Here is a 27,296-nt window from a genome sequence, read left to right as displayed (position 1 = left end):
TTGTGAGGATTAGAAACCACATGTAAAATGTCTAGTAGAGGGCTTTGGAGAAAGCAGGCACTTAAGATATGATAGTTACTATGCTATGAGGAGCCCGGCAGTCTGAAGCCAGTACAAGATTTTGGATCTCTACAGAGGGATGGGGGACCAGTGAATTTGAAGACCACTGAGTTTCAGACCATTCTGAACCATCAAGAATAAGCAGAATGGCAGTGCCTCCTCCTTTCCCATCATCAGTAAAGGCAAAAGTCCAATTTTCTAAGCATCTCTGGTAGCACCACAGAAACTGAGGTGTGCTGTTGGAATCCCACTGTTAATTTCACTTTGGCCTCTTTATGGTTCATGTAGTAATGCTTTGCTAAATGCAGGTCTTTAGGACACAGTACCAGGTTTCTATTTTGTGGCCTCACTCAGGGAAAAGGATAACACTCTGCAGCCCTGTGGGAACAGCCTGGGCAGGTTAACCCTCAACAGACTGCTAGAGAGTAGGCAGATGAAATCAAATGCTGGGAGAAGCTATGAAAGCTCCCAGGTTTCCATGCCTGATCTAATCTCTTGCAAACAAAAACAAAAACAAGAAAAGGTAGATCATCTCAAAAAGGTACTTACTTGTTTATTTCCTTTTTTGTGTCCTTTGGCTCCTCTACCAGTCTGTTCTTTTCCATGCCTTTAGAAAGTGGGGGGGGGGGGGGGAGGGGAAAGTGATCATGAGGAACACATAAAGCCCACACTTCCATTTTCACTTAATTAACTACTCACCTCCACTAGCAAGTTTGACCCTCTTAGGTTAGATGCCTCTCCTCTGTGTTACCAGTGTAAATCTCTGTCACTTCTACGTTATACTGAATTGTCCCATGTCCCAAGTCCTCCTCTAGGGCAAAAACTGTTTCAAGGTAGGGCATTTACTATATGTTTACTGAACTCAACTGAAAACTGGCTTTAAAAATGCAAAGTTAGTTCATGCTGCTTACCTTAATAAGAGGGTTCAATAGCTGGGCATTTTCCCAAGAGCACCTTAATTGATACTAGCTTATACCAACCTGTTCAAATACATACCCCTTTCCTGGCCCACCAACAGAAACCACTTGCATGCCAAAGGAGCCTCGCCCCCTGGAGGATTTGCTGCCAGCCCACTGGCCCACAACCATCCCAGCAATCTCCAGTTTTCCTCCTTGGGGTGGGATTGGATGGAGTCCTAGAAAGAGAGGAACAATGGCAGCAGTGAATGGCAAGTGCAAGGTAGGATAAGAGGTGGAATAAAAGATCCACAGCCCACTTACTCTATGTATTTTTCCATTTCTCTATGATAAAAAGACTGTGATAACAACAAAGGGTAATGGTGGAAGCAAATTTCAGAAGGGGTTGAAAATCTACATGCATCCACTTTGGCAAGTGGGGTGTGCCAGATTCATTTTTCAACTACAGAGCCTATACACCGTAGGCATTCAATATTTGTGGAGACAGAATGAGGTCTTAAGATCTAGCTATTGAAAAATTATAGGCCAAAACTACCTTTTTAAAGCAGGAAATGAATTTATTTCATGTACACATGTATTTCTGGGAGAAATATCAACAACCTCAGGTATGCAGATACCACCACCCTTATGGCAGAGAGTGAAGAAGAACTAAAGAGCTTCTTGATGAAAGTGAAAGAGGAGAGTGAAAAAGTTGTCTTAAAGCTCAACATTCAGGAAACAAAGATCATGGCATCCAGTCCCATCACTTCATGGCAAATAGATGGAGAAACAGTGGAAACAGTGGCATACTTTATTTTTTGGGGCTCCCAAATCACTGCAGATGGTGACTGCAACCATGAAATTAAAAGATGCTTACTACTTGGGAGAAAAGTTATGACCAACGTAGATAGGATATTAAAAAGCAGAGACGTTACTTTGCCAACAAAGGTCCGTCTAGTCAAAGCTATGGTTTTTCCAGTAGTCATGTATGGATGTGAGAGCTGGACTATAAAGAAAGCTGAGCGCCGAAGAATTGATGCTTTTGAACTGTGGTGTTGGCGAAGACTCTTGAGAGTCCCTTGGACCGCAAGGAGATCCAACCAGTCCATCCTAAAGGAAATCAGTCCTCAATATTCATTGGAAGGACTGATGTTGAAGCTGAAACTCCAATACTTTGGCCACCTGATGCAAAGAACCAACTCATTTGAAAAGACCCTGATGCTGGGAAAGATTAAAGGCGGGAGGAGAAGGGGTGACAGAGGATGAGATGGTTGGATGGCATCACTGACTCAATGGACATGAGTTTGAGTAAACTCCAGGAGTTGGTGATTTACAGAGAGGCTTGGCATGCTGCAGTCCATGGGGTGGCAAACAGTCGGACACGACTGAGCAACTGAACTGAACTGAACTGATACATGAATTTATACATCCTCATGTAACAGACCAAAACTACTTTTGATTCAAATGCATGTCACTATACACTGGAGGATAAGTCAAATAACCAAACAGAACAAAAAATAATGAAACTAAACTAACAGTTTAATGAAGAATTGATGCTTTCGAATTGTGCTGGAGAAGACTCTTGAGGGTCTCTTGGACAGCAAGGCGATTCAACCAGTCAATCCTAAAGGAAATCAGTCCTGAATATTCATTGGAAAGACTGATGCTGAAGCTCCAATACTCTGGCCACCTGATGCGAACAGCTAACTCATTGGAAAAGACCCTGATGCTGGGAAAGACTGAGGGCAGAAGAAGGGGAGACAGAATGAGATGGTTGGATGGCATCACTGACTCAATGGACATGAGTTTGAGCAAACTCTGGGGGACAGTGAAGGACAGGGAAGTCTGGTGTGCTGCAATTCATGGGGTCGCAAAGAGCTGGACACAACTTAGTGATTGAACAACAACAACAAACTAACAGTGATTTATGATTACAAAGTAAGAACAGTTGAAAACCAGAACCAATTAAAGACAAGATAGCATGATATCATCTTAAAACAGGAAATTCCAACTCTGTGTGTGAACTCACAAGCAGAGTACAGGTCTGCAATTTGGCACAAAAGAAAGCTTTCATAAAAGAGAGAATGCTAGTAAGCCTTTAACTTTATTTTATGGAAAAAACCCAAATATTAATAACTCTTCACTCACTTAGCAGGTTGTTAGCAAAGAGCCCCTCATTTATATAAAAATGGGAGTCTAAGGAACTAGGTGACTAGCCAATCCTAAGAGGGCAAGAAAGACTTGCATTTGGGGGCCACCAGTAATTGGAGACTAGGTTTTATCACTGGGAGCTGGGACAATGGTGAGGACCTTCTGAGAACTTGGCCTTAATTAAAGCTATCTTCTGAGACGCAATAAAATCAGCATGTAAAGAATGAGAGCAGGCATCTGTAAAAACATCTTCAAAGGATGGAATGAAGGGCTGGCTCCCTGGTTTGTGAGACCTAGTCATTGCCTGAGTGAACTAACTGAGCAGACATTTACACTGCTCACCTAGGCACATCCTTGAACTAAAACATCCATGCTGAATTTTGTGACCCTTAATTTAAGACAAATTTCAACTTCCAAGCTTTAGTATTTTTAAAGTGATGAGCAATACACAACAAACACTTCAACCATACCACTCTCACCCAATCACAGAATCTTGACATTTCATGTTAAAATGCCCCATTAAAATATTGCTTCACCAGGAAAAAAGGTTGTTTGAATTATCAGGATCAATACCTGACCTACCTAAGCAAGAATGTTTGTTTGTCATTAAGCCACAGTTCAGATATCACCATAATTTATACATACATGTGTGTGCATTTATTGTGTTGGTTAAAAGGTTTATTTTTTCCTGTAAGATGGCTCTAGTAGTGCTTAGTTGTCTTTAACTTCATTTGAAACAATTTTGTTAGATTGTATTGTGACAGCTGTCATATCAGCGTGCATTTATTTAAAAAAGAAAGGTAAAAACACAACTGAAATGCAAAAAAAAAAAAAAAAAAAGATTTGTGTGGTGTATGGAAAAAGTGCTGTGACTGATCAAACACATCAGAAGAGGTTTAAGAAGTTTTGTACTAGAGATTTCTCACTGAATAATGTGCCAGAGTCAGGTGGACCACTTGAAGTTGACTGGGATCAAATGGAGACATTAATTGAGAACAGTCAATGTTACACCATGTGAGAGATAGCTGATATACTCAAAATATTTAAATCAAATGTTGAAAATCATTTGCACCAGCTTGGTTATGTTCATCGCTTTGATGTTAGGGTTCCACATAAGTTAAGGGAAAACCTTCTTGACTATAATTCTGCTTATGATTCTCTACTTAAATGTAATGAAAACGTTTCATTGTGATGGATAATTAAAAGTGGATACTGGAGAATAATGTGGAATGGAAGAGATCATGCAGTAAGTGAAATGAACCACCACCAACCACATCAAATTTCAGTCTGCATCTGAAAAAGGTGACGTTGTGTATATGGTGGGATTGGAAGGGTGTCTTCTATAATGAACTCCTTCTGGGAAACCAAACGATTAATTCCAACAAGTACTGCTCCCAATTAGACCAACTGAAAGCAGCATCCAATAAAAAGCATCCAGAATTAGTCAACAGAAAATGCAAAATCTTCCATCAGGATAGTGCAAGACTATATGTTTCTTTGATGATCAGGCAACAACTGTTACAGCTTGGCTGGGAACTTCTGATTCATCCACCGTATTCACCAGACACCGCACCTTCAGATTTCCATTTATTTTAGTCTTTACAAAATTTTCTTAATGGAAAAAATTTCAATTCCTTGGAAGACTATCAAAGACACCTGGAACTATTCTTTGCAAAAAAAAAAAAAAGTTTTGGGAAGATGGAATTATGAAGTTGCCTGAAAAATGGCAGAAGGTAATGGAACAAAACGATGAATACCTTGTTCAATGAAGTTCATGGTGAAAATGAAAAGACCCTTTTATTTTAACTTTAAAAATGAAGGAACTTTTTGGCTAACCCAGTATATGTATATGTGGATCCACATGTGTGTGTATGTATTTGCTTTCCTCACTAAAATGCAGTCCCCTAGAGGGTACAGACTGTGACTTATTTCTCTCTATGCTTCTGGAAATGTGTTAGATCTATTCTCAGAGTAGAAATGGGTATATCAAGCTATGGTTGTTTGCTGACACTAGTCATTTACTGACTTCCCATTGCTCTTCCTGCAAGCTCCTGTGTACACCTGTCTATGGGGAATGAGTGAGCTAACCAGCAACCACGAAGACCCAGTTCACATGAACTGCAGTTCTCAAAAGTAAACTGTGACTCTTGGTTTCTACACCAGTTACTTCGTAAGTCAAAACCTTAGGGACTAATCACTTCCATGGAGAGTAGTCTGGGAAGTCAGTGGGCTTTCTTCCCCAGGCTACACCCCTCCATTTCAATAAGCTACTCTTCAAACCACACTACAGCAGAGATGGTAAATGAGATAAGATATATATGAAACTGCTGATTCCGTAACTGGCAATAATTACTGGATGGGTTATTATGAAATAGATTGACACTGACAAACATCTTATTTTTAGGTACTGACCTGCAAACCCCCGGCTCCTTCCTTGAGGGGGAGGTGGCATTGGGCCCATGGCTCGGGGGTAAAGTGAAACAGGGTAGAGAGAGGGCACCATGGGAGGCACAAAGGTAGGTGATGGAAGTAGAGAAGGCGGTGGTGGATGGTTCATGTTGACTCCTTCAAGTATGCTCTGTCTCATCTTCTCCACCTTGGTTGCCAGGTCAGTCTTCAAATGAGGAACAGAGTAATAATAGCAGCTGCAATTTTTAAACTTCTCCTATGTTTCAGGCACAGTATTGGGTGCTCTATGTACAAACTCACAAGTCTATTACCACGAACAGAATCATGGCCTGGAGTTAAATGGCTCAAGGTAACATACTCAGGGAAGCCTGCCTGACACCAAAGCTCTTACTCTTTGCATGATGCCAAACTACCATCATACTAAGTTCTGACCAAGGGCTTATGAAGAACCATGATTAGGTCAAGAAAGACAAATACAACAAAGAGTATTTAGTAATGGCCAATCACACAGCCAGCAATAGGCTAGGTTAATTTTTAAGGGGGAGGTAATAGAATCACGTAAAGAGAGAACAAAACTTGACACATACAAACCCTTTTAACCTTCTCCCTCATACTCAGGATCAGAGACCACAACCTCTATCCAGGAGAAGTCCATGCCTCTAGTCAAGAGGTCAGCAAATTTGTTCTGAAAAGGGCCAGATAGGTTTTGTAGGCCATACTGTTTCTGTCACAACTATCAGACTCTGCCATTGTAGTATGAAAGCAGTCATGGACAATATGTGAATGAATGAATGTGGCCATGTTTCAAAAAGTTTTATTGGAATAAAAATTCAAATTAAAAAAAATCTTTCTGTAGTTTGCTGGCCTCTTCTCTAATCTCTCAGCTTATTCCCCACAAATGGACAAAGAAGAAAGTAAGGGCTCCTTTTCCCTTGCCTTCTTTCATCTTTCCCAAGTCTTTATTGCAAAAAGTATCCTCTGCTTTTACTCTGCCATCTATTTTACTACCCACTTCTATTTCCAAACTATTACCAAAAAATATCATTTGAAAAAATGACTTAGTTTTTGTAAGTAAGTGAAATGAAATTCTAAGAATGAGGGGAAAGGTATATAGTATATCTGAGCATTCATTCCATGGTGAAAAAATAACTCAGAGCAAAAAAAAAAGGAATATGAAAACTTGAAGCCCATTATTAAAAAAAAACAAAACAAAACACCACCACCAAAACTCTTCCCAACATGATTTTGTAACATGTACATAGACCCTGGGGCTTTGGGACCATCCTTGACCAAGTTAGGTTAAGGTCAGACACATTCTCCCACTTCTGCTACCTCCTTCCCCAGTGTCTCTGCTCCTTTATGCTTTTCTGCCATTCACTTTCACAGCAGATCACAGTTGATCTTAGTAGCTACCCAACATGCTGGTACCTGGCCATCGCAGAGCTCAACTAGGGATACTCTCTCCCGGCCTGCTTTAATTAGCTTGCTCTGGAACAGCTTGCCATCGAAGTAAATCCAGGGGCAGCAGTGTTCCCAAGGAACTGGCTGGCCACAGGCATCATTGGCAAACAGGGCTGTATCAACTCCGCTCATGAAGAGGGCAGCAAGCTGGATCCCTCGAGCATCCAGTTTCTCAATCTGAAACCACCACAGAGGAAAAACTACCATTAAGAAATTGCTGTTATTGGTTACATTTGTTCTTATTCCTGTTTTGCGGATTATTTCAGGTAAATGAGAACATGTTACTTTTCAGTATGGACATTTGAGTACATAGGCAGCCTCTATCCATTTCTATCCCTGAGATGGTTTGGAAGATACTCATTACAAAAAAAGAAAATCAACTTTCAAATCTTAAAAAGATACCCACTTGAGATACCAATTTTTCTGCCTGTCAGATAGAAAAAAAATTAAAACAAGACAAAAGATCAAAAGAACATCCAATGCTGATGAGGATATGGTGAAATAAATGGCACACTCAAATAAAACTAATGAGCAATGTATATTAAAATTAAGCAATATGTATCATGAACCTTAAAATGGTCACATTTGTTGACTCAGAAATTCTACTTTTAGGAATCTATTCTAAGGAAGTTGAGATGTGAATAAGGCTCTAATACATAAAGATGTTAATTATTACATATAGTAAGTGAAAAGTGGAAACCAAATGGCCAAAATAAGAATAATTAAATGATACATCCATATGATAAAATATTTACTAAAAATTTTTAAGACATGCAGGTCCCCTCCTAGGTGTGGTGTGGAGTTGTCAGTACCTGCTCTAGTACCAAGCAATATCACATTTACTATAGAAAGGAACCAACACTGTTTGTCTAAGACTGTTTTCATCTTTTCCTTAGTTGATCTCACATCAAGATTTTGTAAGTGTTACTAGACTTGATTTTCTTCTAGTTTATACTAGGGTCTCAAAGGACCATGGCTACTTAAGTCACAAGAGGAGTGTCCTGCATTAATACTTAATTGAGTACTGTATACTTAGAACATGCTAACCACTCTTCTAAGTGTTTTGCGTGTATTATTTTATTTAATATCCTCATAATACTATAAGTAAGGAAACTGAAACTACAGAGGCTAGCAACCTAATGAGCTAAGATTCAAAGCCAAGGCAGCCTGGCTTCAGAGCCTACTCTCTAACCTACTATATTCTATTGCCTTCAGTTATGCTGGATTTACTTGCTTCTTCTTGCTTGTCTAGACTTCCCTCTAACACTCAGTAAGTATTATTTTTAAAAAGGAGGGTAGCACAGGGAATTATATCCATTATCTTATAATAGTCTACAATGGAATATAATCTTCAAAAATACCAAATCACTGTGCTAACACCTGAAACTAATGTAATATTGTAAATCAAGTATCGGATTGTGTGCGTGCTCAGTTGTGTCTGACTCTGCGACCTGATGGACTGTAGCCCATGGGCTCCTCTGTCCTTGGAATTCTCCAGGCAAGAATACTGGAGTGGGTTGCCATTTCCTCCTCCAGAGGAACTTCCCATCCCAAGGATCGAACCTGTGTCCCCTGTACCTCCTGCACTGCAGGTGAATTCTTTACCACTGAGCCACCAGGGAGAGAAGGTAGACCTTTACTCAAAGACAAACAGGGAACACCAGGATACGTCCCCTGTAGTATCTTTTGCAAGAGTTGGAAACCTTACTGTGATCTATGGGTCACAACTTACCAGTCTTACACAATACCATTTTTTCTACCCATTCTCACCCATCAGTATGTAAGCACTGTTGGGTTTATTAATAGACATAAATATTTGGCTAAAGTAAATCAAACATTTACCTGCAGAACTTACTCTTCTTCCCAGCTGCAGGAAAAAAATAAAGATCTAAAATAGAGCTATGAGCTCATAAAATAAATGAGGACAGTTCAAATCACCTTGAGTTCTTGAAGTTGATCTGGTTCATAAAGTTGAGTAGAAACTGCCTGTGCCAGGAAGGTGTCTAGCTCATGGCGATGCAGGATTCGGCCACCAGGCCACTGAACCATGTATCTAGAAGATAAAAGTACCATTATTAAGTGACAAAAGCACATTTATTCATTTCACAGACACTTAATAAACTAAGTGTAACCTACCATGGGCTAGATGCTAGCTAGGTTCTGAAATAAAGTAAAAGAATCTCTGCCTTTGGTTACTTCATCTAGATGGTGGAGGAGACAGGCACCATTCATGTTTATAACTGCTATTAAGTTTATGACTTCTTTCTTCCTAGCATCTCAAATCTCAGTTTTTTCTCTTTTTCATACTACATATAGAATATGCTATCTTGCTTTTTTCATTCAATATTGTAAGAACCTTTCATTCATTAAATACTTGTCAAAAACATGATTTTAAATGACTTCATGTTCCTCATGTGTTTTATCAATTTATATAAATATTCTTATAATATTAGAAATATACTATTCATTTTCTTTTATTATAAAATTACTATGAAGATATTCACATATTTAAATCTCATCTGTATCTCTGATTATTCATTCAAGATAGACTTCTAGAAGTGCTGATCATTTTTATTTTATTAAATTCACCAAACACTGACCTCAAGTATATGCTGGCCCTTTTTTCAGATTTTTAAAATGGACACATGGCTTTAAGGGTGCAATGTATTTAACAATGCACAATATATTCAACAATGAGAATCTGGAGGTGGTATAACTATATACGTTTATACATTTAGTGGCACAAGTATAGGCACAGGCCCTGCAATTGGAGGGAAAATCCATTCAGGACTGAACAGAGAGGTCCTTGGTGCCGAGAGAATTTCCCCTTGACTTCAGCCTCGAGACAAACCAAGGAGTCTGCCAGTACACAGAAACCACTGAATTCAGGACAAACAGGAGCAACAAGATATGTATTAAGGAATTGGCTCTTGCCAGTTACGATTATGGGGGGCCAGTCCTGAAGCGAGCAGGGTTGGCTGGAAGCAGGAAATGTGACAACTCAAGTCTGGGATCTGTAGATTAGAACAGCAGTCTAGAGACAGAATGGTTAATGCTTTCTTCAAAAATTTCCAGTTTTCTAAACAAGTTCCTAGGATGCCTTCTTTAGACAGGGTTGAGTTAATTTTTGTATAATGTGTGAGGTTCAGATTGAAGCGTTTGTTTCTTCGGCCTATGGATGTCCGATTGTTCCAGCACCATTTGTTGAAAGGCTATCCTTTCTTTCTCCACTGAATTGTTTTTACACTTTTGAGTATACTTGTCTTGTTCATTTCTAGGTTCTTAATTTTGTTCCATTGACCTATGTGCTTATCCCTTTGCAAGTAACTCCAGTCTTGATTATTTTGGCTACAATATTAGGTAGAGTAATTCCTATACTTCTTTTTTTGCAAGACTGTTTTAGCTATTTTAAGGGCCTATATATAAATTTACACATAAATTTTAGAATGTTTGTCTTCATTCATAAAAAACCTTGCATTTAAGCCCATAGGAATTGTGTTAAATCTACAGATCAATTTGAGAACTGACAGCCTTACAATGGTAAGTCCATGAACGTTCCTTCTTTGATTATTTTCACTGTCATGAAGCATAGTGATTCTGAGGTTGGTTCAGTGCTTTGGCATGTATTAGTAGTTTTATTTTACTGAGTAATATTTTATTGATGGACATATCACATCTACTTCCCAGTTAACAGATACTTGAGTTGTTCCTACTTTTTGATTATTATGAATAATATTTCTTTGAACATTCACGTGCAAGTCTGTGTGGACCTATTTTTTCAACAGATACCTAGGAGTGAAATAAATGAGTCATATGATTATTTGTATGGGCTTCCTTGGTGGCTCAGACAGTCAAGAATCTGCCTGCCAATGCAGGTAACCCAGGTTCGATCTCTGGGTTGGGAAGATTCCTTGGAGAAGGGAATGGCAACACACTCCAGTATTCTTGCCTGGAGAATCCCATGACCAGAGGAGCCTGATGGGCTATAGTCGATGGGGTCACAAGAGTCAGATACAACTGAGTGACTATTTATATATTTATGTTTAACCTGTTAAGAAAATGCCAAACTAATGTCCAAAGTAGCTATACCATTTTAAATTTCCATCAGTGTATGAAGGAATTCCAATTCTCTGCAGCCAGGCCTACATTTGTCATTGTCTTTTTTAAAATTATTATAATCATTTCAGCTGAGTGAAGTGGTTTTTCATTATGGTTTTAAATTTGCATTTCCTCAATGATTACTGAAGATGAGAATCTTTTCATGTGCTTATATTACAACCCTATATCGTCTCTAGTGAAATGTCTATTTACATCTTTTATTCATTTTTAGACTGAGTTGTCTGTTTTAAGTTTTAAGAGTTTGTTATATATATTCTGATACAAGCCCTTTATCAGATACATGATTTGTAAATATTTTCTCTAGTCTGTGGCTTGTCCTTTCTGTTTTTTAATGGTGGCTTTTGAAGTGTAAAAATTTTGTATTTGAATGAAATCTATTTTTTTAGGTTGCTTTTGCTTTGGCTATTGTATCTAAGAAATCTTCGCCTAACCCAAAATCATTAAAAATTCCTCCTATAAGTTAGATAGTTTTAACTATCACATTTTAGTCTATGATCCATTTTTGTGTATAGTGTGAAGGATCTATATTCATTATTTTTATCGGGTCAGGTCAGGTTGGTTGATGATGTTTCATGAATCTTCCATATTTTTGCTTTTTGTTTAGGTGTTCTAGCCATTATTGAGAGTAGGGCATTGAAGCCTTCAACTATCATTGTTGAAGTGTCTATTTCATTCTTAAATTCTACCAGTTTTTGCTTCATATATTTAGGGACATTGTTGTTAGGAATATATGTTTATAATTATTATATTTTCCTGATGAATTGACCCTTTTGTTACTACAAAATTTTCTTATTTGTCTACTGTAACATTACTTGTCTTAGAGTTTATTTTGTCTGATATTAGTACAGCTATTATATCTCATATGGTTATTGCTTGCATGGTATATTTTCTTCTATTCTTTGTCTTTTAACCTATTTGTGTCTTTGAATCCAAAGTATATCTCCTGTAGATAGCTCATGCTTTGTATCGAATCTCACAATCTCTGCCTTTTGCTAGGAATGTTCGGTCCAGGTACATTTGATATAGTTGTTGATATGTTTAGATTTATAGGTTTTATACCTTTTTTGCTTTTTTGATCTTCTTTTAATGCCTACTGCATTAAATACTCTCCAGTATAGCATTTTAATTATTCTGGTTTTTTTTTTTTTTACTATATTTTAGTTATTTTCATAATGGTTGCTGTGTAGATTACAAAATACATCTTAACTGACACACCTCATCAAATTAGTACTAAGTAATTCCAGTAGAAGGTAGAAATGCTACCCTAATATAGTTCTCTCCTTTCCTCCCTCCACTGTGTTGTTACTGTCGTATTACGCTATTATTCAAAAACCAACACACAATTTTATAACTATTGACTTATGCAGTTGTCTTTTAAATAGGTTAAGTGAACAAAAGAGAAAAATATATATTTATACCACTTTTTACATATACCTATGTAACTACCACTACAGGTGGTTATTATTCATTCATTTGGTGTCATTTCCTTTCAATGTGAAGGACAGCTTTTAATACTTCTTATATGGCAAGTTGACAGCAATAAATTCTCTTAATCTTTGGTTATCTGGGAATCTATTTCATTTTCCTTTCTACTCTACAGCTTTATTGAGATAAAATTTTTATAACTGAATAATATTCTATTGTATGACTATACTATATTTTGTTAACCCATTCATCAGTTGATGGACATCTGAGTTATTTCTACTTCTTGGGTATTATGAGTAATGCTATATGAATATTCAAGAACATGTTTCTGTGTGAATATGTCTTCATTTTATGTTCCTACCAGCAGTGTTCCAATTTCTCCACATCCTCACCAACACTTGTTGTCAGTCTTTTTAATTATAGCCACCCTGGTGGGTATAAACTGGCATTCATTGTATTTTTGATTTGCAGTTCCTTAAAGATTAGTGATGTCTCTTTTCATATGCTTATTGGCCATTTATATATCTACTTTGGAGAAATGTCAATTGAATTTTTTTGCTCATTTGATTTTTAAATCAAATCATCTCTCCTTCATTATTGAGTTGTAAGAATTCTTTATACATTCTGGATACTTTAGACACTTATCAGATACATGATTTGCATTTTATCCCATTCTGTGAGTTGGGTTCTCACTTTTCTTCGTGGCACTGTCCCTACCATAAAAGACCTCCAAAAATCTGCCCTCGTTGCTGTAAAGGAATGCATTGGGCCAAAGACTGTAAATCTAAATTTGATATTGAAGGAAAACTTATTCCAGAAAACTCCAAGCAGAGGACTCCCCAGATCCCCTTCAACAAAAACCAGGGGCAAATTCCATCTTTTCCCTCAAACTCTCAACATCCGGCAGTGCTGCCATTCATATATCAGCCCTAATGATTTTCTCCTTTACCCTCAAGCAGTCCCTTTCAGAATACCTACCAGACTTTTTGGGCCCCTGCCCCCACAAACCTTTGGTCTTTTACTTGACCAATCTAGTTTGACTTCTAAAGGAATTACTGTTCACCCTGGAGTAATTAATTTAGATTATATAGGAGAAATTCAAATCATGATGTCATCTCAGATTCTATGGCAATTCAAAAAGGGGGACAAAGTTGCTCAATTACTTCTTTTGCCTTACATTTCTATTAACTCCTCTAATGATGTACAGACAGGCAGATTCAGCAGTACAGATAAAAAACAATCCTTATGGACATCACTGATATCTGAATATGCCCGACCAAATATAAATATCAAAATTAATGGTAAAAGATTTTCTGGTCTTGACACTGGATATGATATTACTATTAGTTCCAAACACTTATGGCCCAAATCCTGGTCTATACAAAAAATCTCTTGCCAAATTGCAGGAATTTCTCAAACCAAAGTACAAGAAATATATCAAAATGTTCAAATCTACCCATATGAAGGACCAAAAGGGCAGCCTACAACATTAAGACCTTATATGATAGATATACCCCTTAGTCTAATAGGAAGGGGCTTACTTATGCAATGGCAAACTCAGATATATAATCCACATTTTTCCTAGGGACCACTGCTCATTTAACAAACAAAACAATTATTAGAATAACTTGAAAGAATGACAAACCTATTTGGACAGAGCAATGGCCCCTTACGAAAGAAAAATTACAGGCTACTAAAAAACTTATAGACACACAATTAGAATTGAAATATGTTGAGGAATCTTGCTCTCCTTGGAACTCTTCTATTTTTGTTATAAAAAAGAAATCTAACAAATGGTGTCTCTTAACAGACCTTAGAAAAGTTAATGCATTTATGAAACCTATGGGTGCATTGCAACCAGGCATCCCATCACCTACTCAGTCAGTTCAGTTCAGTTCAGTCACTCAGTCGTATCCAACTATTTGCAACCCCATGAATTGCAGCACGCCAGGCCTCCCTGTCCATCACCAACTCACAGAGTTTACTCAAACTCATGCCCATTGAGTCAGTGATGCCATCCAGTCATCTCATCCTCTGTTGTCCCCTTCTCCTCCTGTCCCCAATCCCTCCCAGCATCAGGGTCTTTTCCAATCAGTGAACTCTTCGCATGAGGTGGCCAAAGTACTGGAGTTTCAGCTTTAGCATCAGTCCTTCCAATGAACACCCAGGACTGATCTACTTTAGGATGGACTGGTTGGATCTCCTTGCGGTCCAAGGGACTCTCAAGAGTCTTCTCCAACATCACAGTTCAAAAGCATCAATTTTTCAGCGTTCAGCTTTCTTCACAGTCCAACTCTCACATCCATACATGACCACTGGAAAAACCATAGCCTTGACCAGACAGACTTCTGTTGGCAAAGTAATGTCTCTGCTTTTTAATATTATTCCTCAAAATTGGCACATTATTATTATTGATTTATAAGATTGCTTTTTTAATATACCTTTACACCCTTTAGACCGAGAGAGATTCACTTTCTCTCTTCTTTTTCCTAATCACATCGGGCCTCATAAAAGATTTCAATAGACTACATTACCTCAAGGTATGCTTATCAGTCCTACTATTTGTCAAAATTTTGTAGCCAAGGCTTTACACCCAATGTGACAGCAATTCCTTATTTATCATTAATGATATACTGTGACTACAAAAAAGAGAAATGATATTTTTGACACTGAATGGCCATGATATTCATTAGACTCCAGAAAAAACTGATTAAAATAAAATCTTTTTAAATTATAAAACTGGTCCTTCTTACATGTGCAATTAGGAAAAAGTTGACTTATTAAAAATACTTTTTTGGATTTTAAATACTTTTTAGAGCTCAAATTCTGTCTAAGAAACAAAAACAGGCCTAAGAAAAAACCTAAAGTTAACTGTTATCATGTCCTTGGGATACATAGCCCACTCTCTCTGGGACTCAAACCATAAACAAAATGGTAAAATTCAAAAAAAAAAAACCAAGATAAAACAAAAGGATATTTTAAATTTCAAGTGGAAAACTATGTCTGTCTGTCTATCTAAATTTATCTGTGTCTCAATGTATGTCTTTGTTTTTGGATAATATGAAATTAATTTATAAATGAGCTATATTTAAACTCAGGTTCACATGAACCGAAAAATATTCAATATTAAATATAATGTTTCTTTGCTAATCTAATTAAGACATGTGTTAAATCATCAACATTATATAATACTTTTATTATGCCTAGGTTTAAGGTAAATTAAATTTGTCAACAAAAAGATAACTCTTTATATATATATAAATGTATAAATGAGATGAAAACTTTTAGATAAACTCTATTAAAAATAATTATATTTTAAAAACATCTATCTAAAATAATCTCTTAGCATTGGAATAACTTAAATTTCTAGAGTTATACTAAATTAAATGATAAATGTTTATTAAATAGCTAGATCATTTCCAAATAAAATAAGATTTTAAAACATTAAGTTTTTCTTAGAGAAAAACTAGAGATTTTAAACTATTAATAAATATATATATAAATATATATTTATATATAATATATATAAAAATATATATTTATATAAAAATATATATTATAATATACAATATAATAAATATATTCACCAATCTATAAAATGCTAATATACAAAACACTTCACAGTTACTAAAGAAAAATAAAATATATGTTTATAATAAAAAGATATAAGGAATAACAAATAGAATGATGAATACAAAAATATAAAAAATGTTTATGACAAATGGAAGAGAATTTTATGGCAAATGGATGTAACTCATTGCTCTGAACTTTCTTCCTCTTCCTTCTTACATGTCTCAATCAATACAAATTCTTCTTTTATATGGGTCACACCTCTCCAAGGTGAAACTACACTGCATGCTATAACCCACCTGTTAGCTTACTTTACAATAATGAGAACACCTAATTCTATAAAAACAGACAATGTCCCTGCCTATATTTCTAGACAGTTCAAACAATTTTTACATTCACTCCCTATTAAACAGATTACAGACATTCCTTATAATCCACAAACACAAGACATAATTAAATAAACACATCACACACTGAAACTACAAATAAAAAAAATTAAAAAGGGGGGAATACACATGAACACTTTTATCTTCCTTATCCAGAACAGACTTTACTAGATTCCAACACAATATATTCTTTAAGCCTATAACTATTATTAATATAGCTTTATTTTTTAAAATTTTTTAAACTTACCACAAGGGGATATTTTGACAAAAGCAGAAAAACATTTCGAGGCATTGAAGGACACCTCCCTTCCTCTGCCCATTTGGTATCAAGACGGGTTAATTAATCAATGGGAATCTAAGAAACTAATCTTACAGGGAAAGGGGTATGCTTGTGTTTCTCCAGATGGATCCAACGAACTCACATGGCTTCCTCTTCAGAAGATTCAACCTAAGGGGGCCCCCAGCATTCAAACTAGAGACGAAACAACAAAAACTCCAAGAGGAAGAAATTCCAATACAAGCCATGGCGGCTTTAAAAATTTCCAAAAAATGCTGCACTTGATGTCATCGACCTTATGATCTCCCTACTATGGGGACAAATAAAAACCCTTACTAATCAAGCTGAAAATCTAATTTCTCAACAGGGAATGCCTTGGAATCCTGAAAATATTTTTGTTGCTATGCTTGCTTTGCTTGCTTTTGCTTCCCCTGCTCAGGCTGACTTGATTGAGTGGCCACCGTCAAGAGTGTTAGGCTACTTCTATTGGGCTTATATACCTAACCCCCCCTTTTACTGTAGGCTGTAGAATGGACAGATATAGGAGCAATTGTATCCACCAACACTCAACACATATGCCCCTTCCTTGGAACTTGGAGAGGCCCTCTCATCCTGAGGAAGAAAGAAGGCTAACATTTCTCTAGGCTATGACATCCTTCCTTTATGCATGGGCCCAACAAAATTATGTATTGTTAGTCGACAAACATGGGCTTTTGTCCTGCCTCCAAAAAGGAACTTCCACCCATTGCTTGGACTGTTTACTGCCCTGTCCTTCTATGAAAATCATGGCAATACTACCAAAACTGTAGGAAAAGGACAAAAGTTAGAATGTAAGGAATTTACTTATAAAGACTTTAAATATACTCCTGTTTATTGAGATAAATATCAAGCTAAATCAGGGAAACTAATGTTTATGGCAAATTACACCATTGTTGATTGGGGACCCCATGGTATATGGTTATCTAACTGCTCGGATGATACTAACAGCACTATATATGACTATGCTACTCAAGTAGCATAGAAGGTTATTAACACTACAATGGAGCATTACTATGACAAAGGACTTCTTGGGTGACTTGACAGTGGAATGCCCCCCCCCCCCATCCTCGATAAATAGATTGGGCCTAAACAATGGGACATCTGGAAACTTGCTGCGAGTACCAAAGAACTTGGGACTTAGATTGGACATTTCACAGGGACCAACTGTAGTCATAGTAACTATTTCTTTCGTTATAACCAATCATATTTCATACAAGCTTGTGTTCCCCTTCCTTTTGTTCTAGCTATAGGGAGGTTTACAATTCAATAAGACTTTACGTTCTATAACTTGTATAAATTGCAAATTATATACTTAACTCTTGTTTCCTTAAGAAATGAATCTCTTTTGATTCTTCAATCTCGACGTAGTCTGTGGTTACCAATAAATCCCCAACGGCCCTGGGAAGAAGGTCCCATGGCTGGACTTGCTTCCTGGTTACTTACTAAACTGCTCCGGCAATCTAAATAATTCATTGGATGCCTGATTCTTGGCATTTTGGGATTAATAGCTATTTGCACCATTGCTGCCATCACTGGTGTTACTTTACAAACTTCAATTCAAACACATAATTTTATCCAAAGCTAGACTAAAGATGCTCATACTATGTGGGTCACTCAGGTTCAGATAGATGAGGATATTCAAGATGAAATACAGGAACTAAAAACAGCCATCAAATGGGTTGGAGATCAATTAATAGATGTACAAAAACAAGTAGTACTAAAATATGATTGGAATTCTACTCAATTTTGTGTTACTCCTGTTCAATTCAATCATAATGCCTACAACTGGGAACAAATCAAATTTCATTTACAAAGCATACATGATAATGCCTCTCTGAATGTACAATTATTACAAAAAGAAATCTTTGAAACCTTTTCTAAAAATCTGCCCTCTTCCACTAATTTGAAAACTTTAGCTAAACAACTAGCTGATCAATTATCTGGGCTAAACCCACACGGATGGTTTTAGAACATTACTCACAGCATCGGATCTGGAATTGTAACTTTGGTGACTATCTTGACAATTATATTTGTTGTTTACCATTGCCTTTATACAAAAATTGTTAAAACTGAATAAACTCAAATGCTCAGGACCCTTTTTACAAATATACTAAATAAATAAGGGGGAATTGTCAGGGAATGTTTAACAGGAGGATTCCTACGTGCTGTTTCTCATATATCCTCTGTTTCTTATCAGTTTCTGGCAACAGAAACCAGTGGAACAGCATGCCACTCTCAGGACTGAGGTCATAGGATGAGACATGCATGAATCTCCTTCAGTAGACATATTCCTTAGGTCAAATCTGCTTAGTCTCAATCCTCTTTCTTGAGATATGGATTGTCTCCTGACCCTATGACCATTGTTAATCCCTTGTTCCCTTGGTAATGGTTGCCGTTAAGTTTGGTTTTCTGATCTTTATCATTGTCGAAAGAAATTCTTTGTACAACGGCCTATATATACTCACAGAAAGATCATTAAAGCACCTTTGCTCCATCAGAGCTTGGGTTCCCGTATCTTTCTTTCTTTCTCTCTCTCTCTCTCCCCCTCCGGCTAATTCTCTGGAGTGGAGAAACTAGCCGAGCACATTCTCCTGCCCTGGCTTTCAAGACCCCCTCGAGGGTGCCCTGTGCCTTCGTGAGCAGTGCAAGCCCTGTTCTAGGGTTTTATTGGTTCTCTGCATAAACCAAGGAGTATCAGCTTCTTTCTCTCTTTCACTTTCTTATCATCGACTCTGGACCACCAGGTTCCAGTCCATTAAAGGACCACAACAGCTTACAGAACATTTCTATTTAAATATGTAAATGACCTTTCAAAGGGAGTATATTCAGAATCCAACTCTTATGAATTCTTCATTTCTGATTGGGTCTTTCTTATATTTTCAAGTTCTTGTTAAAACACTTACTGTGCTCATCTGTTTTGTTCTTTAATTCAATTAACATTATTACTAATGCTTCAAATTCTTTTTTTTCATTATTTTTTTCCCCAAGGGTTTTCTCTTGCTGTTTCAATTGAGACCAGTTCTTCTGTCTTTTCCTTTTTGCTAAACTTTCTCTGTGCCTATGAAATTAGGTGAAACAGTTACCTATTGTGGTCTTGCAGGGATGTCTTTATATGGGAGTGTCCCATGTAGATTGTGTGTGCCTAATGCCTTTGGTGGGAGGGCTGGATTTGATCTGGATGCAAGTCACTGTCTTTCCTCAGGGTGTGCAGGCAGCTATCACCGTGGTAGGAGGTGGGGCTGGAGATGGAGGTGCTACAGGTGGAGTCTGGTGTGAGGCAGGGCTTCCTCTCTGCTCAGTGGCCATCATCATCCTGTCAGGGATTTGGGTCAGGTCCCAAGATCCTGAAATGGGAGCCCTTAGGATCTAGTTGAGTTGGCTCTGTTCCCTCTAAGTATGTGTTTCCCCCCTTCCTGCACTAGGACTTTTGCCCCAGATGGAGATCATGCTGAAGCAAGGGGGGCCCATGCAAGCGCAGAGCTCATGTCTGCTGTAGAAAGAGGTACAAGCTGTCTCCAAGGCACTGCTTGTGCAGGCACCAGCAACTGTTTCCCTTGCTCTGCTCAGATGCAGCCTTGGTTCAACTCCCCATTGTCTCTCACATTCAAATACTGCCCTCAGCCTCCAATGCCCCAGCCCTGCTGTGGAGTCACACTCAGGGCAGGTGGGGCCTGCACTGATTCTTGGTGCTTATAGGGAGGCGAGCTGTGCTAGAGTGGCCACCGTCAAGAGTGTTAGGCTACTTCTAATGTACTGCTTGAGCTCAGTTCAGTTCAGTCACTTAGTCGTGTCCGACGCTTTGTGGCCCCATGAACTGCAGCATGCCAGACCTCCCTGTCCATCACCAACTCCCAGAGTCTACCCAAACCCATGTCCACTGAATCGGTGATGCCATCCAACCATCTCATCCTCTGTCGTTCCCTTCTCCTCCTGCCCTCAATCTTTCCCAGAATCAGGGTCTTTTCAAATGAGTCACCTCTTCGCATCAGGTGGGCAAAGTATTGGAGTTTCAGCTTCAGCATCAGTCCTACCAATGAACACCCAGGACTGATCTGCTTTAGGATGGACTGGTTGGATCTCCTCACAGTCCAAGGGACTCTCAAGAGTCTTCTCCAACACCACAATTCAAAAGCATCAATTCTATGTTGAATAGTAGTGGTGAGAGTGGGCATCCTTGTCTTGTTCCTGATTTCAGGGGAAATGCTTTCAATTTTTCACCATTGAGGGTGATGCTTGCTGTGGGTTTGTCATATATAGCTTTTATTATGTTGAGGTATGTTCCCTCTATTCCTGCTTTCTGGAGAGTTTTAATCATAAATGAGTGCTGAATTTTGTCAAAGGCTTTCTCTGCATCTATTGAGATAATCATATGGTTTTTATCTTTCAATTTGTTAATGTGGTGTATTACATTGATTGACTTGCGGATATTAAAGAATCCTTGCATTCCTGGGATAAAGCCCACTTGGTCATGATGTATGATTTTTTTTAATACGTTGTTGGATTCTGTTTGCTAGAATTTTGTTAACGATTTTTGCATCTATGTTCATCAGTGATATTGGCCTGTAGTTTTCTTTTTTTGTGGCATTTTTGTCTGGTTTTGGAATTAGGGTGATGGTGGCCTCATAGAATGAGTTTGGAAGTTTACCTTCTTCTGCAATTTTCTGGAAGAGTTTGAGTAAGATAGGTGTTAGCTCTTCTTTAAATTTTTGGTAGAATTCAGCTGTGAAGCCATCTGGTCCTGGGCTTTTGTTTCCTGGAAGATTTTTGATTACAGTTTCGATTTCCTTGCTTGTGATGGTTCTGTTAAGATCTTCTAGTTCTTCCTGGTTCAGTTTTGGAAAGTTATACTTTTCTAAGAATTTGTCCATTTCATCCAAGTTGTCCATTTATTGGCATAGAGCTGCTGGTAGTAGTCTCTTATGATCCTTTGTATTTCAGTGTTGTCTGTTGTGATCTCACCCTTTTCATTTCTTATTTTGTTAATTTAGTTCTTCTCTCTTTGTTTCTTAATGAGTCTTGCTAGTGGTTTGTCAATTTTGTTTATTTTTTCAAAAAACCAGCTTTTAGCTTTGTTGATTTTTGCTATGATCTCTTTAGTTTCTTTTGCATTTATTTCTGCCCTAATCAACATAGTCTTGGAAGTTTTGGCCACAGCAATCAGAGCAGAAAAAGAAGTAAAAGGAATCCAGATAGGAAAAGAAGAAATGAAACTCTCGCTGTTTGCAGATGACATGATCCTCTACATAGAAAACCCTAAAGACTCTTCCAGAAAATTACTAGAGCTAATCAATGAATATAGTAAAGTTGCAGGATATAAAGTTAACACACAGAAATCCCTTGCATTCCTATACACTAACAATGAAAAAACAGAAAGAGAAATTAAGGAAACAATACCATTCACCATTGCAACAAAAAGAATAAAATACTTAGGAGTATATCTACCTAAAGAAACAAAAGACCTGTACATAGAAAACTATAAAACACTGATGAAAGAAATCAAAGAGGACACAAACAGATGGAGAAACATACCGTGTTCATGGATTGGAAGAATCAATATTGTCAAAATGGCTATTCTACCCAAAGCAATCTATGCAATCAATGCAATCCCTATCAAGCTACCAACGGTATTTTTCACAGAACTAGAACAAATAATTTCACAATTTGTATGGAAAAACAAAAAACCTCGAAGAGCCAAAGTAATCTTGAGAAAGAAGAATGGAACTGGAGGAATCAACCTGCCTGACTTCAGACTCTACTACAAAGCCACAGTCATCAAGATAGTATGGTACTGGCACAAAGACAGAAATATAGATCAATGGAACAGAATAGAAAGACCAGAGATAAATCCACGAACCTATGGACACCTTATCTTTGACAAAGGAGGCAAGGATATACAATGGAAAAAAGACAACCTCTTTAACAAGTGGTGCTGGGAAAACTGGTCAACCACTTGTAAAAGAATGAAACTAGATCACTTTCTAACACCATACACAAAAATAAACTCAAAATGGATTAAAGATCTAAATATAAGACCAGAAACTATAAAACTCCTAGAGGAGAACATAGGCAAAACACTCTCCGACATAAATCACAGCAGGGTCCTCTATGACCCACCTCCCAGAATATTGGAAATAAAAGCAAAAATAAACAAATGGGACCTAATGAAAATTAAAAGCTTTTGCACAACAAAGGAAACTATAAGTAAGGTGAAAAGACAGCCCTCAGATTGGGAGAAAATAATAACAAATGAGGAAACAGACAAAGGATTAATCTCAAAAATATACAAGCAACTCCTGAAGCTCAATTCCAGAAAAATAAACGACCCAGTCAAGAAATGGGCCAAAGAACTAAGCAGACATTTCTCCAAAAAAGACACACAGATGGCTAACAAACACATGAAAAGATGCTCAACATCACTCATCATCAGAGAAATGCAAATCAAAACCACAATGAGGTACCATCACACGCCAGTCAGGATGGCTGCTATCCAAAAGTCTACAAGCAATAAATGCTGGAGAGGGTGTGGAGAAAAGGGAACCCTCTTACACTGTTGGTGGGAATGCAAACTAGTACAGCCACTATGGAAAACAGTGTGGAGATTTCTTAAAAAAACTGGAAATAGAACTGCCATATGACCCAGCAATACCACTTCTGGGCATACACACTGAGGAATCCAGATCTGAAAGAGACACATGCACCCCAATGTTCATCGCAGCACTGTTTATAATAGCCAGGACATGGAAGCAGATTAGATGCCCATCAGCAGATGAATGGATAAGGAAGCTGTGGTACATATACACCATGGAATATTACTCAGCCGTTAAAAAGAATTCATTTGAATCAGTTCTAATGAGATGGATGAAACTGGAGCCCATTATACAGAGTGAAGTAAGCCAGAAAGATAAAGAACATTACAGTATACTAACACATATATACGGAATTTAGATAGATGGTAGCGATAACCCTATATGCAAAACAGAAAAAGAGACACAGAAGTACAGAACAGACTTTTGAACTCTGGGGGAGAACGTGAGGGTGGGATGTTTTGAAAGAACTGCATGTATATTATCTATGGTGAAAGAGACCACCAGCCCAGGTGGGATGCATGAGTCAAGTGCTCGGGCCTGGTGCACTGGGAGGACCCTGAGGAGTCGCGTGGAGAGGGAGGTGGGAGGGGGGATCGGGATGGGGAATACGTGTAACTATATGGCTGATTCATGTCAATGTACGACAAAACCCACTGAAATGTTGTGAAGTGATTGGCCTCCAACTAATAAAATAATATTTAAAAAAAAAAAAGAAAAGAAAGAGAAGAAGGGAAAAAAAAAAAAAGCAAAACTAAACAAATGGGACCTAGTGAAACTTAAAAGCTTCTGCACTACAAAGGAAACTATAAGTAAGGTGAAAAGACAGCCCTCAGATTGGGAGAAAATAATAGCAAATGAAGAAACAGACAAAGGATTAATCTCAAAAATATACAAGCAACTCCTGAAGCTCAATTCCAGAAAAATAAATGACCCAATCAAAAAATGGGCCAAAGAACTAAACAGACATTTCTCCAAAGAAGACATACAGATGGCTAACAAACACATGAAAATATGTTCAACATCACTCATTATTCGAGAAATGCAAATCAAAACCACAATGAGGTACCATCACACGCCAGTCAGGATGGCTGCTATCCAAAAGTCTACAAGCAATAAATGCTGGAGAGGGTGTGGAGAAAAGGGAACCCTCTTACACTGTTGGTGGGAATGCAAACTAGTACAGCCACTATGGAGAACAGTGTGGAGATTTCTTAAAAAACTGGAAATAGAACTGCCATATGACCCAGCAATACCACTTCTGGGCATACACACCGAGGAAACCAGATCTGAAAGAGACACGTGCACCCCAATGTTCATCGCAGCACTGTTTATAATAGCCAGGACATGGAAGCAGCCTAGATGCCCATCAGCAGATGAATGGATAAGGAAGCTGTGGTACAGATACACCATGGAATATTACTCAGCCGTTAAAAAGAATGCATTTGAATCAGTTCTAATGAGATGGACGAAACTGGAGCCTATTATACAGAGTGAAGTAAGCCAGAAAGATAAAGAACATTACAGCATACTAACACATATATATGGAATTTAGAAAGATGGTAATGATAACCCTATATGCAAAACAGAAAAAGAGACATAGAAGTACAGAACAGACTTTTGAACTCTGTGGGAGAAGGTGAGGGTGGGATGTTTCAAAAGAACAGCATGTATATTATCTATGGTGAAACAGATCACTAGCCCAGGTGAGATGCATGAGACGCGTGCTCAGGCCTGGTGCACTGGGAGGACCCAGAGGAGTCGGGTGGAGGGGGAGGTGGGAGGGGGGATCGGGATGGGGAATACGTGTAACTCTATGGCTGATTCGTGTCAATGTATGACAAAACCCACTGAAATGTTGTGAAGTAATTGGCCTCCAACTAATAAAATAAAATTAAAAACAAAACAAAACAAAACAAAACAAACAAACAAACAAAAAAACAAAAGCATCAATTCTTCGGCACTCAGCTTTCTTTATAGTCCAACTCTCACATCCATACATGACTACTGGAAAAACCATAGCCTTGACTAGATGGACCTTTGTGGACAAAGTAATGTCTCTGCTTTTTAATATGCTGTCTAGGTTGGTCATAACTTTCCTTCCAAGGAGTAAGTGTCTTTTAATTTTATGGCTGCAATCACCATCTGCAGTGGTTTTGGAGCCCCCAAAAATAAAGTCAGCCACTGTTTCCACTGTTTTCCCATCTATTTGCCAGCAAGTGATGGGACCAGATGCCATGATCTTCATTTTCTGAATGTTGAGCTTTGAGCCAACTTTTTCACTTTCCTGTTTCACTTTGATCTTGAGTAAGCACCAACAATGGACATCACAGCCCCACCCAGACCCGCCCCCCTCTTGGAACTCAGTAGCCTCTGTGTCCCACATCTGAGCTTTCCACCTGGTTGTGGTAGCTCTAGATCCAGTGCTGTGCTGCACTGTGGATAAGTGGGTCTGGAGCAGTCACTCGATTGGGGTTGGCATTGGGGCAGTTGTGGGAAACCTGGCAGTCACTGAGGCAGTCCTTACTCTGCCCTGCCTTGCTGGTAAGCTAGTACACACATGCTTCTCATGCTCAATCCAAGCTTCTCACAGCACTGTTGTTAGTCCCTGTAGTCCTCCAATCAGTCAAGAGGGCTTGTCTTCCCTGTGTCGGATCCTGGGCCGTCCCAGTCTGTGGCTCAAACAGCTTACTCCCCAGGGTGAATCTCCACCCACGTAATCTCCCTGTTCCTCTGAGTTCCTTCCCAGGGGTACAGGGCCTGACCTGATTGCTTTTCTTCCCTCCCTGCCTAATTACAGATGAATTTTTCTTGTTGTCTTGGTTGTACAGGAGTCCTTCCGCCAGTTTCCAGTTAGTCTTCAGTGAGAATTGTTCCATATGTAGATGTGTTTTTTATGTGTTCATGGGGCAAGGTGAGTTGCACATCTCCTTCTATGCGACCATTTTGATAGATCTATTTTCTTATTGCTATTCTCTATTTGATGGGTCATTGTCAGCATACTTTAATTCTTTAGATATGGTTTCCTTTAGGTCTTTGAATGTATTTATAGGAGCTGATTGAAAGTGTTTATTTACTATGTCCTATATACATATGCCCTCAGAGACAGTTTCTATTGACTGGTTTTTTTCCTGAGTATAAGCCACATATTATTATTTCTTTGCAAGTTTTGTAATTTTTTATTTGACATTGGACAGTTTTGATAATATAGCAACTCTGGACTTTTGACTCCTCCTTCCCAAAGCACTGTAGTTGCTGCTTTTTTAGTTTATTTGTTTAATGATATGTCTAAACAAATTCTGGACAGTCTGTCTCTCCTGCAATGTGTAGCCTGATGTCCTTGCTCAGATTTTTACTTTTAATTCATGTCATTTTTAAGTCCAGCTTCCTAGGAGTCTCCGTAGGATCATCATAGCTTATTAATCAGCCAATGATTAGTCAAAGGTTGTGCAGAAACATCTTGGGCCAATAAAGCTTTCATTTTTACAAAAGGGATCAATGTGTAGGTTAGGGCATACATTAAAAATTCAAGCAATTTATGTCTGGCTTTTATTGTTTTCCTTGTGCAGGTCTCATGTTCAACCAGGTATGAATATATAATTGGGGCTCTTCTTGGCCCCTCCTGAGTTTGTATGTAGCCATGTATATCTACACAACCTTCCAGATTCCCAGGACTATATGGGAGCTTATCCAAGTCCTTTATGGTTGTTTTATTGCTCAGATCTCCCATTTAAATTTTTGGTATGGTGTATTGCAATCACAGGCAACTAAGGTATATGTCCCACCTGATTGTTTGCCATTGATTTTGCTATTATTTTTGACAATGCTCTGGGCTTGAGGGCTTCTTTATTTTCATTGAAAAAATGTGTTTCTTGTCTCAAGATCAGGTAAATCATTGCTCACCTTTTATTCTACCTGT

The 27,296-nt window shown here is 38.0% G+C and overlaps 1 protein-coding gene across 9 annotated transcripts in view; it reads right to left on the bottom strand.

Moving 5' to 3' along the window:
• FAM120C (family with sequence similarity 120 member C) overlaps window positions 1–27,296 on the bottom strand; it is a 146,157-nt gene that overhangs the window by 7,836 nt on the left and 111,025 nt on the right. For 6 of the 9 annotated variants that reach the window (XM_065914932.1, XM_065914937.1, XM_065914934.1 and 3 more), the window contains 5 exons: window positions 8,916–9,030; window positions 6,945–7,154; window positions 5,520–5,721; window positions 1,057–1,195; window positions 610–667 (listed from right to left, as the gene is read on the bottom strand). In XM_065914932.1, the coding sequence (XP_065771004.1) occupies window positions 610–667; window positions 1,057–1,195; window positions 5,520–5,721; window positions 6,945–7,154; window positions 8,916–9,030 (724 nt within the window). Of the gene's footprint in view, window positions 1–609; window positions 668–759; window positions 1,196–5,519; window positions 5,722–6,944; window positions 7,155–8,915; window positions 9,031–27,296 lie in introns of all 9 variants that reach the window. The other 3 variants (XR_010660384.1, XR_010660383.1, XM_065914938.1) reach the window with 2 other exon arrangements.

Source organism: Muntiacus reevesi, chromosome X, assembly GCF_963930625.1.
Source record: "Muntiacus reevesi chromosome X, mMunRee1.1, whole genome shotgun sequence".
Taxonomy (NCBI): domain Eukaryota; kingdom Metazoa; phylum Chordata; class Mammalia; order Artiodactyla; family Cervidae; genus Muntiacus; species Muntiacus reevesi.
Note: the sequence above shows the minus strand (reverse complement) of the source record. Positions and strands in the feature narration are given on the sequence as shown.